The 14188-nt window shown below is 40.1% G+C and overlaps 1 protein-coding gene across 4 annotated transcripts in view; it reads left to right on the forward strand.

Annotated features, from left to right (window-relative positions):
• Nucleotides 1-14188, forward strand: part of UVRAG (UV radiation resistance associated) — a 264247-nt gene that overhangs the window by 233758 nt on the left and 16301 nt on the right. For 3 of the 4 annotated variants that reach the window (XM_054576288.1, XM_054576290.1, XM_054576289.1), the window contains one exon: nucleotides 1198-1289. In XM_054576288.1, the coding sequence (XP_054432263.1) occupies nucleotides 1198-1289 (92 nt within the window). Of the gene's footprint in view, nucleotides 1-1197; nucleotides 1290-2694; nucleotides 3578-14188 lie in introns of those variants that run through there. The other variant, XM_054576291.1, reaches the window with a different exon arrangement.

Consider the following 14188-nt stretch of genomic DNA (forward strand, 5'->3'; position numbering starts at 1 on the left):
ACGTTCTATGTTTCTACCCCCTTGTTTTATGTGAGTATTCAAGAGACCTGATTGCGTTTGAGGGTGTTTCTTTAAAAGTCCAAGGTAGTGGGAATGAACTTCTCTGTTAAGTAAAAAATCAGTTTGAGTACTAGATAGAAACAAGAAAACTTATTTTATTTTATTTTTTTATTGGCACTGGTTTTCTTTTTTAAGAGAGGAAGATATTAAAAGTTTGACTTGGTCACTTTTAAAGTTAAGTGCAAGAAAAGTAACACTTCAAAGCTGATGGCCCTTCACATTTGTACACCAGTATGCAGATTACGAAGTTTTTTCGTATGTATTATGTCATTTGAAAAATCCATTTCTACAGGGCTATGTTGCACACTTACAGTGTAATTGATATTATGTGTGTAAGCATGTGTATGAATATGCACATATACCTGTCTCAGATCTTACTATGGTCAGTCAAGGTAGCAAATGTCTCTATCCAGAGACAGAGAAAGAGGAGACAAGGAACAAACAGATGAAAACTATTTAGCAAGTTACCCAAGGAACACAGAAGAATACTTAATTTTAGAAAATAAGCCTCTATAGAAATGAATAACACTAAGAGCAGAGAAAGCCCACTGGCCATAATTTCCTCCTGCTATCCTACAACTCTGTGCTCTGGTTCTGGGTAAAGAGGGAAATTATAGATGTAAGAGAAATACAGAGCACAGCCTCTGTCAAAAGTGACTTGCTACATACTTGTTTAATAAGCACTGACTGAGCACTGTATCCGACACTGTTGGGAATCAGGTGAATGCAATACAGTTCCTACCCTGATTATACAAAGAGCAGGATCAGTGAAAGAAGGGCTGAATGTGCTCAGAGTATACAATATGAGCCTTCAGTATTTAAAGTGAAATACTGGTTTTATGGGCTATGTCCTTGGAATCGATGCTGGCGAATCTTACAGGGGTCTTTGAAATATCCTGATTCCGCAGTTAGTCATTCTTAATCTTCTCTTACTTCACAGGGCAAGGCAGGAAGAAATGAAAAGACTGCTTTTAAACATCATCCCAACAGTGTAGTGGTGATACTGGGATCATACATTCATATTTCCTCTTTCAGCGTTCAGAAATAGAAAAAGACATGTTCAGTAGATCATGTTTCTGAAACATTGCCTAGTATCTGCCAGAATTTTTTTTAATTCTATTTTTCTTTCTTTTGCAGCTAAGATACCAGCATGGACTTGGGACTCCAGACTTGAGGCAAACCCTTCCTAACCTGAAAAACTTCATGGAACATGGACTACTGGTCAGATGGTGAGTACCTTTATTTCTGACACTCACAACTGTAATGTAGATAATAATCCTGAGAAACGTTTCTGGCTTCCACACTACACCACACCTGCCTTCTGGGTTTTCTTCTGTAAGAAGATATCTGAAGGGAAGGAAGGCAGCCATCATGGCAGAGGGGGGTGAAGCACCCCTGGGAGGGCAGAGGGCGTGCAGGGGCATCGTTTGAATGTTGGGGGGCTGGCTGGGCAAGCAATCCTTGAGAACATTGCTGAGGCAGACACTGAGGGGCAGCCCTGTGACTCATTAAAGGGAGAGACATGGAGCTCCTATGACTAAAGAACAAGCAAAGGTCATACAGAATGAGCTCCGGCATCTGTGGCTGTGAGAATTAAGGGAAGAAAGCAGACAGGGAATAGGTCAGGTTTGTCGGGACCTAGTCTTGACACCAAGAGGCACATACTAGAATGTTCTTGTGTTTGATGTCAGTGCCTGTGGTACCATGAGGGCAAGTTACTTCTTAAAAGTGCTTTGTCAGGATAGACATGACTCTTAAAAATTAAGGGGAGATGGAGATCCAAGAGGTAGCAGAGTAGGTAGAAGTTATACTCACCTCTTGGGTCCAAACTACAATTAAAACTAAATTATACAACAATAAATCTGAATAACCAATTGAAGACTAGCTGATCAGAAGTCATATAACCAAGGATTTACAGAAAAAGCCATATGTAGACTGGTATGAAGGACGGAGATGTGAAAAGCATTGGACCCACACCCCTGTGGGGTGGTTGATAATCCAGAGGGATATCTCAGCTTCAGAGGTCCCCCTGAGGAGCGTTAGGGTCTCAGCTTCATGCTGGGCTCCCCAGCCTAGAGCACCAGGAGTCAATAAGAGGAGCCCACATAACATCCTGCTGTGAAAATCAGCAGGGATTCAGTACCCAGGGAGTCTGCTAGAAACCTAGGCACCCTCTTAAAGGGCCAGCACACAAAAGTCTCATTCATGGCCACCCACCCTGGGCTCTGGCAGAGGGAGTGCATGCAGTTCAGAGTGAAGTGGAGTCATGCAAGGACAGACTGGGTTGCGTGGCTCCAGAGAGAGAGCTGAAGGAACAGCTGCGAGGTCCCTGTGCTGAGTCCCTCTCCCACATGGCCCGGGTTGAGCATTCCCTTCCGTTCTGTATCAGCCTGGAGAAAAGCACAAGCCCCACCCTCTCGACTCCCTGTCGCCCTGCCCTGCCCTGCTGAGCTCTTGCCCTGCTGAGGAATCAGCTGCCTGGTCTGGATGTCAGAAACCAAGTTGTGTGACTCTGAGGCAGGGGCCGTTTTCCCCTAACCTTAACCCTACCCTTCAGATGTAGAACTGTCTCATCAGACGGCCAAATCTTTTCTGCTTGGGCTTGATAAACTCTTTTGGCCTTAACCCTGACAGCTCCCTAAGAATCCCAAGACTACCGCAAAGGTGTGCAAGCACTCAGCAGGTGGCAACTAATCTTGGTGTACACCGAGACCTTTGCTGAGTGGCCTCAGTCCTAGCCCTGGTGCTGAGTTTGAGCAACTATATGCCAACAAGCTGGACAATCTGGAAGAAGTGGGTAAATTCCTAGAAACATACAGTCTTCCAAAACTGAAGCAAGAACAATCAAAACCTGAATAGACCAATGACAACTAATGAAATTGAAGCAGCAATTTAAAAACTTCCAACAAATGTCCTGGACTGGATGGCTTCATGGGTGAATTTAACCAAACATTCAGAGAAGAACCAACAGCTGTTTTTCTCAAGCTGTTCCAAAAAATTCAAGAGGCAGGAAGACTCCCAAGCTCATTTTACAAGGCCAACCTTACCCTAACTGCACAATCAAAGATACTACAGAGAAAGAAAATTGTAGGCCAATATACCTGTGAACATAAAGCAAAAATCCTCAACAAAATATTAGCAAACTAAATCCAGCAATACATTAAAAAGATCATACACCATGATTAAATGGGAGTTATTCCTGGGGTGCAAGAGTTGCACAATATTTGCAAATCAATTAATGTGATATACCACATAAACAAAATGAAGGATAAAAATCATACAACCATATCAATAGATGCAGAAAAAGCATTGACAAATTTCAGCACACATTATGATAAAAACTCTCAGCAAAGTGGGAATAGAGGAAATATAACAAAGGCTCTATGTGAAACACCCACGGCTAACAACACACTCAGTGGGGAAAAGCTAAAAGCATTTGACTTAGGATCAAGAACAAGACAGGGATGCCCACTTTCACTACTTGTTGTCAACATAGTACTAGAAGTCCTAGCCACAGCAATCAGGCAAGAAGAAGAAATAAAAGGCATCCAAAATGGAAAAGAAGAAGTAATATTATATATTTTTTTTTTTTTTTTGGCAGAAGACATGATATTATATAGGGAGAACCCTACAGATTCCACCAAAAAAACAAAAAACAAACAAACAAAAAAAACCCTATGAACTGATAAATGAATTCAGTAAAGTAGCAGGATATAAAATTAATATTCAGAAACGGGTTACATTTTTATACACCAGTAGTGAACTATCAGAAAAGGAGACTAAGGAAACAATCCCATTTACAATTGCCTAAAAAAAAAAAAAAAAAAGCTAGGAAAAAAATTAACCAAGGAATTAAAAGACTTTTACTAAGAAATTATAAAATACCATAGGAAAAAAATTGAAGAAGATAGAAATAAGTGGACACATCTACTGTGCTCATGGATAGGAAGAATTAGCATCAATACAATGTCCATATTACCCAAAGCACTCTATAGATTCAACACAATTTCTGTCAAGATTCCAATGACATATTTCACAGAACTAGAACAAATAATCCAAAAATTGATATGGAATGGAACCCCAAAAGACCCCTAGTAGCCACCGCAATCTTGAAAAAGAAAAACAAACTTGGAGGTATCATACTAACTGATGTCAAACTATACTACAAGGCCATAGTAATCAAAACAGCATGGTGCTGGCATAAAAATGGACATGAGGGTCGATGGAACAGAATAGAGAGCCCAGTAATAAACCCACACCTTTATTTTCAATTAATATTTGACAAAGGAGGAAAGAACATATAATGGGGTAAAGACAGTCTATTCAATAAATGGTGTTGGAAAGATAGGATAGATAATATCCAAAAAAGAAAAAGAAAGAAAGAAACTAGATCACCTTCTTACACCATACACAAAAATAAACTCAAAGTGAATTAAAAACTTAAATGTAAGACTCAAAACCATAAAACTCTTTGGAGAAAACATAGATAGTAAAACCTTTAACATTTCTCTTAGCAATTTTTTTTTTCAGATATATCTCCTTGGGCAAGGGAAACAAAAGAAAAAATAAACAAATGGGACTGCCTCACACTAAAAAGTTTCTGCACAGCAAAGGAAACCATCAACAAAATGAAAAGACATTCCACTGAACGGAGGAAGATACTTGCCAATGATACACGTGATAAAGTACTAATATCCAAAATTTACAAATAACTCAAACAACTGAACACCAAAAAGACAAACAGTCCAATTAAAAAATGGGCAAAGGATCTGAGAAGACACTTCTCCAAAGAGAACATAAAGATGGCCAAGAGACATATGAAAAGATGCGCAACATCACTAATTGTCAGGGAAATGCATATTAAAACCACAATGACATATCACGTCACACCAGTCAGAATGGCTGTCATCAAGAAACCAACAAACAACTAGTGCTGGTGAGGATATAGAGAAAAGGGAACTCTCGTGCACTGTTGGTAGGAATGCAGGTTGGTGCAGCCACTACGGAAAGCAATATGGAGGGTTCTCAACAAATTAAAAATAGATCTGCCGTATGACCCAGCTAGTACACTTCTGGGAACATATCCAGAGAAGCCCAAAACTCTAATTCAAAAGAATATACATACCCTTTTTTCTCACAGTATTATTTATAATAGCCAATACCTGGAACCAACCCAAGTGCCTATCAATGGATAAATGGATAAAAAAGTAGTGGCACATACTCGTATGTACAATAGAGTATTACTTGGCCATAAAAAAGTATGAAATCTTACCATTTGTGATTGCGAGGATGGACCTAGAGAGTATCATGGAAAGTGAAACAAGTCAGTTAGAAAAAGACAAATACCATATGATTTTACTTATATGTGGAATCTAAAGAACAAAATAAGCAAACGAAATTAAAACAGACTCAGACACAGAGAACAGACTGGTGGTTGCCAGAGGGGAGGGGGTTTGGGGAACTGGGTGGAAAAGGTGCAGGGACTGAAAAGTACAAATTGGTAGTTACAGAATGGTCATAGGGGTATAAAGTACAGCATAGGAAATACAGTCAATAATATTGTAATAACTATGGTGCCAAGTGGGTATGGGAAATATCAGGGTGAGAACTTTGTAAAGTATGATTGTCTAACCACTATGCTGTACACCTGAAACTAAATCAAAATGATATTGAATATAAACTGTAATTTAAAAAATAAAATTTAAAAAATAAAAAAAGAAGGGTGGAGGCAAAGTCTGGTGTCAAGAAGACATTAGAGTGATTCACTTCACTTAAATAAGTGGGAAGCTTACCTCCAACCACGTAGTAATTCTTGAATTTTGAATCCTTGAATGATAGGCATTAATTTAGGATATCATGTGAATGGAAATGAGGCCTTTAGAAAGTTAGACAACTGGGAGCAGCATGGGTTCTTCCCAGGAGCACTGGCTCCTGACCCCTGATTTTTGTCTAGCCTCCTGTGTGAACTTAAAGTCCTGCCTCTCGGAAGTCTCATTTCCTCACCTGTACTCCCCGCCCTGCTCATCTCACCAGTTTGTGGTAAGAATGAAATGTGATGTTAGGCAGAAAAATTATTTGTGGGGAGGAAGGTACAGGATTGGTTTTGTTTTCTTCTGTGCCATGAGGATAGGCCTTGAGAATAGTAAGAAAACAACACATATGATTAACCTTTACTTTGACTTCTTTTATTTTTGTCTCATATGATCTTCACGATGTAAGTTCCAGATGTCTGGTTTTAGATAGGACTCCTGGTAAGCAAATACACGAATGTTTAAAGAATTTTAGTCAGAATAGCAAAATAATGACAAAAGCCTTGTATTGATATGCCCTAAGGAATGAGAGATAGGAATTGAGTTTTGATATAAAATGATAATAAGAAGGAGGAGGAAGCTAGCAGACATTTATTTAGTTAGCATCAATTCCATGTAAAGTCTGGAGGGTAACAAGAAGACTCAAGGCCTCTCTTCAAGGGCTTTGTGATCTAGTTGGAGACAAGTATACAATTCATGAGAGGCTTTATAACAGGAATGGTAAATAACCTAAAACATTCTTTGTAAAAAAAGGAGAGGGGCAACCCACAACACTACCTGATTAATCACTAAACGAGTCTTGCTTAGTACAGACAGCGAATTGTCCCATTATCATTTGCTGAAGAGTCTGCTCTTTGTCCGCTGTTTGACAGTGCCATCTCTTTCATATTCCAGCTCCGCTTATATACATGGGTGTGTTTCCAGACTCCCTGTTCTGCTTCATTGTTTTGTCTATCCATAGGCTAGTACCACATTTTTAATTACAAGATGTAATTTCTGTACGTTTTGTTGAGGTTTGAGGAGGCCCAATAACTATTAATAGCGTCCCTCTTCCCCGTGACATCTGGTACAATAATAAGAAGAGCTTGCAAAGATGTCACTCAGAATTAAACTTACCCTCACAATCAGTGGGAACTGGAGAGCCCCAGGCTTTCCCTACAGTAGCAGGCCCGTCACTGCACCGTAGCGAGCCGTCAGATGGGGTTAAGCCAAGAATACTCAGGTTTTATTTTTCTCTCTAAATTCACCAGTCAGAAAAGGCCCTCCTCCTGTAAGAGCCAGTGAGTGAGAGGATGGAGAGAAGCCGCGAGTGTTACTCCTAAATCCTGTTCCTCAGAGTAAGGGAAAAGGATGGTACCCCAACTTTCTTGATAATGTGGTAGGGCAAGGCTCCTCCTTATGGCTCTTTTTCAAAATTCTTCTGGCTTTTCTTGACATATGAATTATATCTGAGTGATTTGAAAGCTTTATGATACTGAGTCTTAACTATGAGCGTGGTGTCTGTATGTTTTCTTTTTAAACATATCTCAGTGAAGTCTCCTAATTTTCTTCATAAAAGTCTTACAAACCTTTTATTAGATACTTAGTCCTAGGTAGCTTACCATTTTGGTTGCTGTAATGAATTTTTCATTACAATTCCAATGTATGGGCGGCCAGTATACAGGAATACCATTGATTTTTGTATTTTTAGAGTGTATCCAGCAGTCTTACTAACATTAAGTACAGTAGGTTGTCTTTAGATTTTCCTGGATTTTCTCTGCGTACACTTTATTGTTAGTGAATAATGATGTTGTTTCTTCCTTTCTACTTTTACAACTTTTATTACTTTTTATTGTCTTATGTTTTATTAAGGAAGAGGAGCAGTGATCGTGGATATCTTCATCGTATTTGTGATTGTAAGGAAAATGATTCTAACTTTTCACCGTTAAGTAGTATATCTATTTATTGAAGGTTTAAATAGATATTCTTTATTAGCAAAAGGAAGTTTCTTTCTATTCCCAGCTCACTAAGTTATTTTTTTAAATCATGAATTTGTGTATTTTGAATTTTATCAAATGCTTATTCTGAATCTGTTGAGATAACACTACCTTTTCTCTCCTTTACTATGTTAATGTGCTAATGATGTATTTTCTAAACTATCATTTACTTCTGGAATGAACTCTATCTAATCATAATATATTATTTTTTCCTATATTATTGGATTGGATTTGATACTATTTGATATCTACACCTGTGAACTGAGATGAGGCTAGCCTGTAATTTTTCTTTCTCATGTAATAATTCTTGTCTGATTTTGGCAACAAGGTTGTAAGCCTCATAAAATAAATTGAGGACCTTCCCCTTCTTTTATATTCTCTGGAACAGTTTGTATACAATAGGAATTATCTACGGTATATGTTGAAGGTCTGATAGAAGTTGGCAAAATCCTAGCATTTTTTTGTTTGTTGAGGGGGGCAGTATAAATTTTTAACTACTGATTTAATTTTTGTAATGATTACAGGTCTACTTATGTTCTATTTTTCCAATTCCTAATTAACCCATTCCCGTCTGATTTCCCACTCTATCCGAATACCTAAATTCCTTTTCTCTCGGTAGGTGCCAACTGAACTCTATGCTGCCAAACCCAAGGGTCCCTTGTCTGCCCTTACCCTGTTCCGCACCTCAGTAGCATTCCTACCTTCTTGAAACATTCTCCTTTCTTGGCTTCCACAGTACTGTCTTCCCACAGATTTCCTCTTCTCAGCTGCTCTTTCTCTGTCTGTTTTTCGTATTTCTCCTTACTCAAATGATCATTAAATATGGAGTTCTTTGTGGTTTCATCTTAGGTCATTCTTTCTTTTTCTCTGCCCTCTTCTCATGTTATCTCATTTATTCCCTTAGTTTTGAAAAACCCCTGTATCTTCAGCACTCTCAAAGTTACGTTTTCAGTGTAAATCTCCCCTGCAAACTCTCTATAGTCAGACTATACTTCGCTACTTGACACCCCCTGCCTTGGGATATCACAGGTATCTCATATCCAAAGCCGTCCTTCCACCAGTCTTCTTTCCCTCAGCAAATGGCCCAGTCTGCCCATTGCTCACACCAGGAATCATCCTTGATTCCCTTCTTTTCTTCACTCTTACTCGATTCAGTCTAATCATCAGCAAACCCTGTCATCTCTACCTTGAAAAATATAAAATATGTTTCAAATCTGACCACTTCCCACCGTCTCCGCCACCATTACCCAAGTCACCCCCTTCTCTTACCCAGACCCTGCACTAGTCCAATTTGTTTTCCCGGTTTTACTCTTTTCCCACGTTTGCTCTTTCTCTGCAGTAGCCAAAGTGACCTTTAAGATTTTTTAGTTCTATCTTAATCACTCCCTATCGTCAGTGGCTAGAATAACCTCCACGCTCTTGTTCACGGCCTGCCTGGCCCCTTCCCCTCCACTGTGTCTGACACCCACCCCCCCACCCTCGCTCCCTCATGTGGCCACTGTACTGACCTCCTCTTAGTTCCTCGGACACTTCTTTCCTGACTCAGAGTTATGCCACATGGTCCTTCTCTCTAGAATATGCACTCCCCCTTCCTTCCCTCCTACAGTGATCCTCATGCCAACCCCTCGGGTAGGGGGAAGAGTTTTCGAAAAGGCACCATAGCTTTATTGGCAAAGAAGAGACTACCTTGGCTAGAATGCAGATTCGTTTTAGGAACAGAGAGAATCTGGGTTTTGTGGTCCTTAGAGCATATACAATTTAGGAACCCTTTTAAGAAAAAGAATACAAAACTGCAAATACAAAATAAGTAAATATTTAAAATAAGAAACAAAATCACAGCAAATTACTGGAACTTTAGAGATTAAATCCCTTTCTTCCGAAATCAATTTAGACAATTTTCCCAAACTGCTTACATAGAAATGCTTTGTCATTGCGACCTGCTGCCCTTACTCTCCCAGAACACTGTAATTTCCACCAACTTTCATTTCTAAGGTACAGAGAAATTAAATGACTTCCTAAGAATGGTTTGACCCATGAACCTCTAGCAATTAAACTAGAATCTAGGTCTCCTGGCACTGATGTAAAAAATCCATTAAGCCACCAATTCACAGATGTATGCGGTACTCCTCTGCGCCAGCTGTGCCCGGCACATTAACACTGAATGCATAGCATGGTACCACTTCATGGTGCTTTCATGAAAAATGGGCTACCAAGGTAGATGTGAAGTCCTGCGAAGTGAATGCTACCTAATGATCCCAAGTGAAGACCGCTGCAGGAAGCTGAGCTGGAAGTTACAAATCTAAACAAAACTGGAACAAGCACTTTTAGCCTCAGAGGAAATCTGAGAATTTCCGAGAGCACCGTGGACTGAGGAGTTACCTCCCAAGCCTGTGCTCCTTAGGGCAAAGGGTAAAAAAACTCAAGCTCCTAAGAGAGCCTCTTACATCTTCTGTAAAAGAAAACACTGCCATTCTCTGTGTGGTTGTTACCATTCACAGATTGGTCCCTGTGGAAGCGATTGCTGTATGTTCTTTTGGTGCCGAGGATTTCGAACTGGCTGAGGGTCAGTGCAGCTGCTGAATTCCTCCGTATGGTAGGCTTGAAAGTACGTGACAGCTTGTTTTGTTTTTTAAAGAAAAGACAGTGTGATTCAAATTCCATTTTTTCTTTCACATTCAGAAGTCCTATCTAATACCAAAAGCATTACCTGATTAATCCTACAACTAACCCCTCTTCCTCATGCACGCAGTTACACGGGGCTCGGGGCCTTATGCCAGCCCTTTCCAGAACCGTTCCCCATTTTTCATCCTAGGATTACTAACCTCGTTGTAACTTCCAAGCAACACAATTTTTAAGAGCAGGATTTCAGAGGTTGTACTCTTGAATATTTTGGTTAAAAGCCACCAGCATACCACTTAAACATCCCATTTTTCTTTTTTTACTACCATCTATGAAGTGGTCCAAGATTCAAACTGACGTGCGCAGGCACAGCTGATGATGGTGCTGACTGACGGTCGGGGAGGCGTGTACGCGCTAGCTGCTGCCTGATGGCTGCCAGTAAGATGATGAGTTGGGAAGCGAGTTGAAGAGACTGTGCTGTGGTTGCTGAGAGCAGGCTGTGCGGTGGGGCCCCAGCATCCAGGCCCCGGGGCAGCCCCTCGGCTGCGTCTCTCCTCTGCTCTCTCACCCGTCTCACCTGGCCCCTGGACATCCCGTGCTCATTTATGAGCGCAGTTCTTTTCTCAGACAACTTCCCGCTCCCAACAGTTAGCCTGTCCTTGCCTTTGCCCTATCCCAGTGCTGCTCTCGCCTCATGATCCAGCTCCCATCCTACCTCTTTTAGTCACTCAACAGGCACAGGGACAAACAGAAATAGACATGTATTCTCCCAGGTTCACTTCTCCCAGCAAGTCTTACCCACTCAGCTTTTGAGCAGCTGGAGGCTGAGGACTGTCTTATGCATCCTGGGGTCCCAGTCTGACGTTAAGGAAGGCGGTGTTTATAAGTGATGAGCATGTGAATCCATCCTGTTGTGTTCATCGAACATGCTTCTTGAGCTTGCATTCAAGCAGCTTCACATCTAATTGAGGCGATGAAATAGTAACAAACAATATGTAATAGTAAATACAAAGCATGAAGTACTATAAGAAAGGTAGGGAAGTGGTTTGGAACACTCAGAGGAAGCCATTCACTTCCTGTGTGAGAGATGTGGGTGGAAATTGGATAAACCTTCATAAGGAGAGGGCATTTGAGTGGACCTGGAGCACGGGGAGGATTTGGACATGTGAAGCCGGGGGTATAGGACAAAATAGGTTAAGGAAACAGTTGCCCAGGTGTAAAGAGCATGTACAGACTACAGGCTTGAATACCAGCTCCACTTACTGTGTCTGTAACCTCAGAGAAGTTTAAGCTATCTATAAAATGAGATAACCATGCCTACCTGATAGAGTTAATCATAAAGATTAAATATGTAAATATCTAGCATACTGCCTGGTACATGGTATACTGAATACGTAGTAGCTATTATTATAAATATGTAATGAATAAATGAATCATAGCTATTATGTTCGGAGAATTCAATCTGTTCTTTGTTATAAGTGTTTTGTTTCTCCTTTAAAATATGCAGTCACCTCCTCAGTCACATTATAGAATATAGAATATAGAATATGGCTCTTGGTCACGTTTTTTAATAACCAAGAGCCATATTCTGTATCTGTTTGTAAGGAGATCACACAGTGTTCACCATCTCCCTCTCACTTTCCCCTCGCCCTTTTATTACCCTTGGGAAGCCTTAGAAATAAGTACCCTATAAATCTGTTTGCCTACTTACTTTTGGGGGTACCTACTTTCTTAGGTAAGTCTCACTGTAATTAGAAGTTAAGAATAATAACTCTCATTTGCAAAACTTTCCATGTTTTTATTGAAACACAACAACCCTGGGAGGGAGGACAAGGACAATGATCACTATTTTACACATCAGAAAGCTGAGACTTAGAAATGTGGAGTGAATTGCCAAGATCACCTGGTAATAAGTGACGGAACTGGGACCAGAAACCCAGATTATCCGACTGCTGGTGCCAGGTTCTTTGACCGTCCCGCACTACACTTCATTAGTTAGCGATCGCTCCTTCTCTGCACTTCCCCAGCCCTCCTCTCTCTGTGCCACTTAATTTCTAACACCTGTTACTTTCCACAGGGAAAGGCACCAGAGTCAAATCCAGAGCACGGGACACGTACACAGCAAAATTAAGGCAGCGGTCCTGGCGAAAACGACTTGGTGCAGTTCTTTTCTCAGACAACTTCCCACTACCTAGAATTAGCCTGTCCTTGCCTTTGGTTGTGTATCCTACCCCATTTATCTCAAAGAGACAGGAAACTAAGAGTCATAAACTCTGTGAAGAAGTTAAGAACTTTAAGACCAAAACAAAAATAATTATATACTTTACCTTTATTGCTTAAGAAACAAGAAAACTAAAGAAACATATTTGCCCTTAGTGGTGTCTTCCTTGAATCTCATGTTCTTTTTTCAGAATAAGACATGATAAAAGCAGGACTTCAGAGCCATCTGTCCTGTTCTATACATGGAATTTTTTTATTTCTAAGTCTTAATTTTTTCTCAACTATGAAGCTTAAACTATCTGACAGCAAGGCAGTGTGGTACAGTGGAAGGAGTTCTGGATTTGGGAATCTGAAAATACAGGCTGCAACTTTAGCTCTGTCATTTAATTTTCATAAATCATTTTGGGTATCCGTTTTTTAAGTAGAGCTAATAGCACCAGCCCTGCTTCCCAAGCATAGTTATATGGAGCAAATGAGATGACGTCTAAGTGGCTTATAAATGAAAAAGGACTCCAGAAAGTCTTATTAAGTATTAAGTATTATCTCCATGCACTTAACAATTATTAAGTGTCTCCTCTGCATATAGCACTATTCAAGGGACAAAAGAATGTTCAAAAGTGTATGGTTTGCCCTGCCTTTGACTAGTTGACCGTTGTTTAGTTTATAATTTAAATAATTAGATAAGACAAATTGAATATTTTGTAGGATGTAACTTGTAAAAACATTACATGCATTGTTCGCTCTTGGTGTCATATGGGACTTAAGAGCCTGAGACATAGCGTCAGTGGAGAGTCTTGGTACAATGGTGGAGGTCAACCGCGGACTGGCTTATTTGATGTCTTAGGACCAAATATGCTGTTTTTATAGTGACTGTGTCAATTTCAGGGCGCTTATTGAGGACAGAACACTTGAGAAACAGCCTTGGCTATCCTTCAGCCTGCCAAGCTGTATCTCCAGCTTCCTTCTAGAGTTTGACGTGACTTTGGGAGAAGGAGCAACTAGTGACTTTATGTAAGGTCATCTCATTTCCATGGTAACGTCTCTAGATAGTGCTTCTGCTGACCCAGTCTTCCACTCCTTATAAATACTGTAGAATCAAGCTCAACAGCATTTTTAAATAAGTAAGTAAGAACTTTGGCACATTTTAAGAAAAAAAAATTTTTTTCGAGTAAACTGAGAATGATGAAAACCTAGAGCCAGTGAGCCAATCTACACAGGGTAACAATATAGTAGTTCTGCTTTTAAGCCAAACCATCCACCTTTGACAGCGAGGCAGTATCCAGCCTTAATGTTTTTTTTAAAGCTCCACTTTTTAAAAGCAAATCTGTCCTCTTTCCTTCTCTCTATCATGCATATGCTGAATTCAAAACTAACTTCTGGCAGGTGACCCATGAGAGACTTAAAAAACATCTTGTCTAGCTGATGTTGGTTTTTAAATTTAGATCAAATGACACTGTCTTTGAAATCTCAAGAGTCCTACTTGAGGAAGCTGTATCAGATATG

This window comes from Pteronotus mesoamericanus, unplaced genomic scaffold (genome assembly GCF_021234165.1).
Source record: "Pteronotus mesoamericanus isolate MK-2021 breed Mesoamerican mustached bat unplaced genomic scaffold, CSHL_Meso_final contig_33, whole genome shotgun sequence".
NCBI lineage: Eukaryota > Metazoa > Chordata > Mammalia > Chiroptera > Mormoopidae > Pteronotus > Pteronotus mesoamericanus.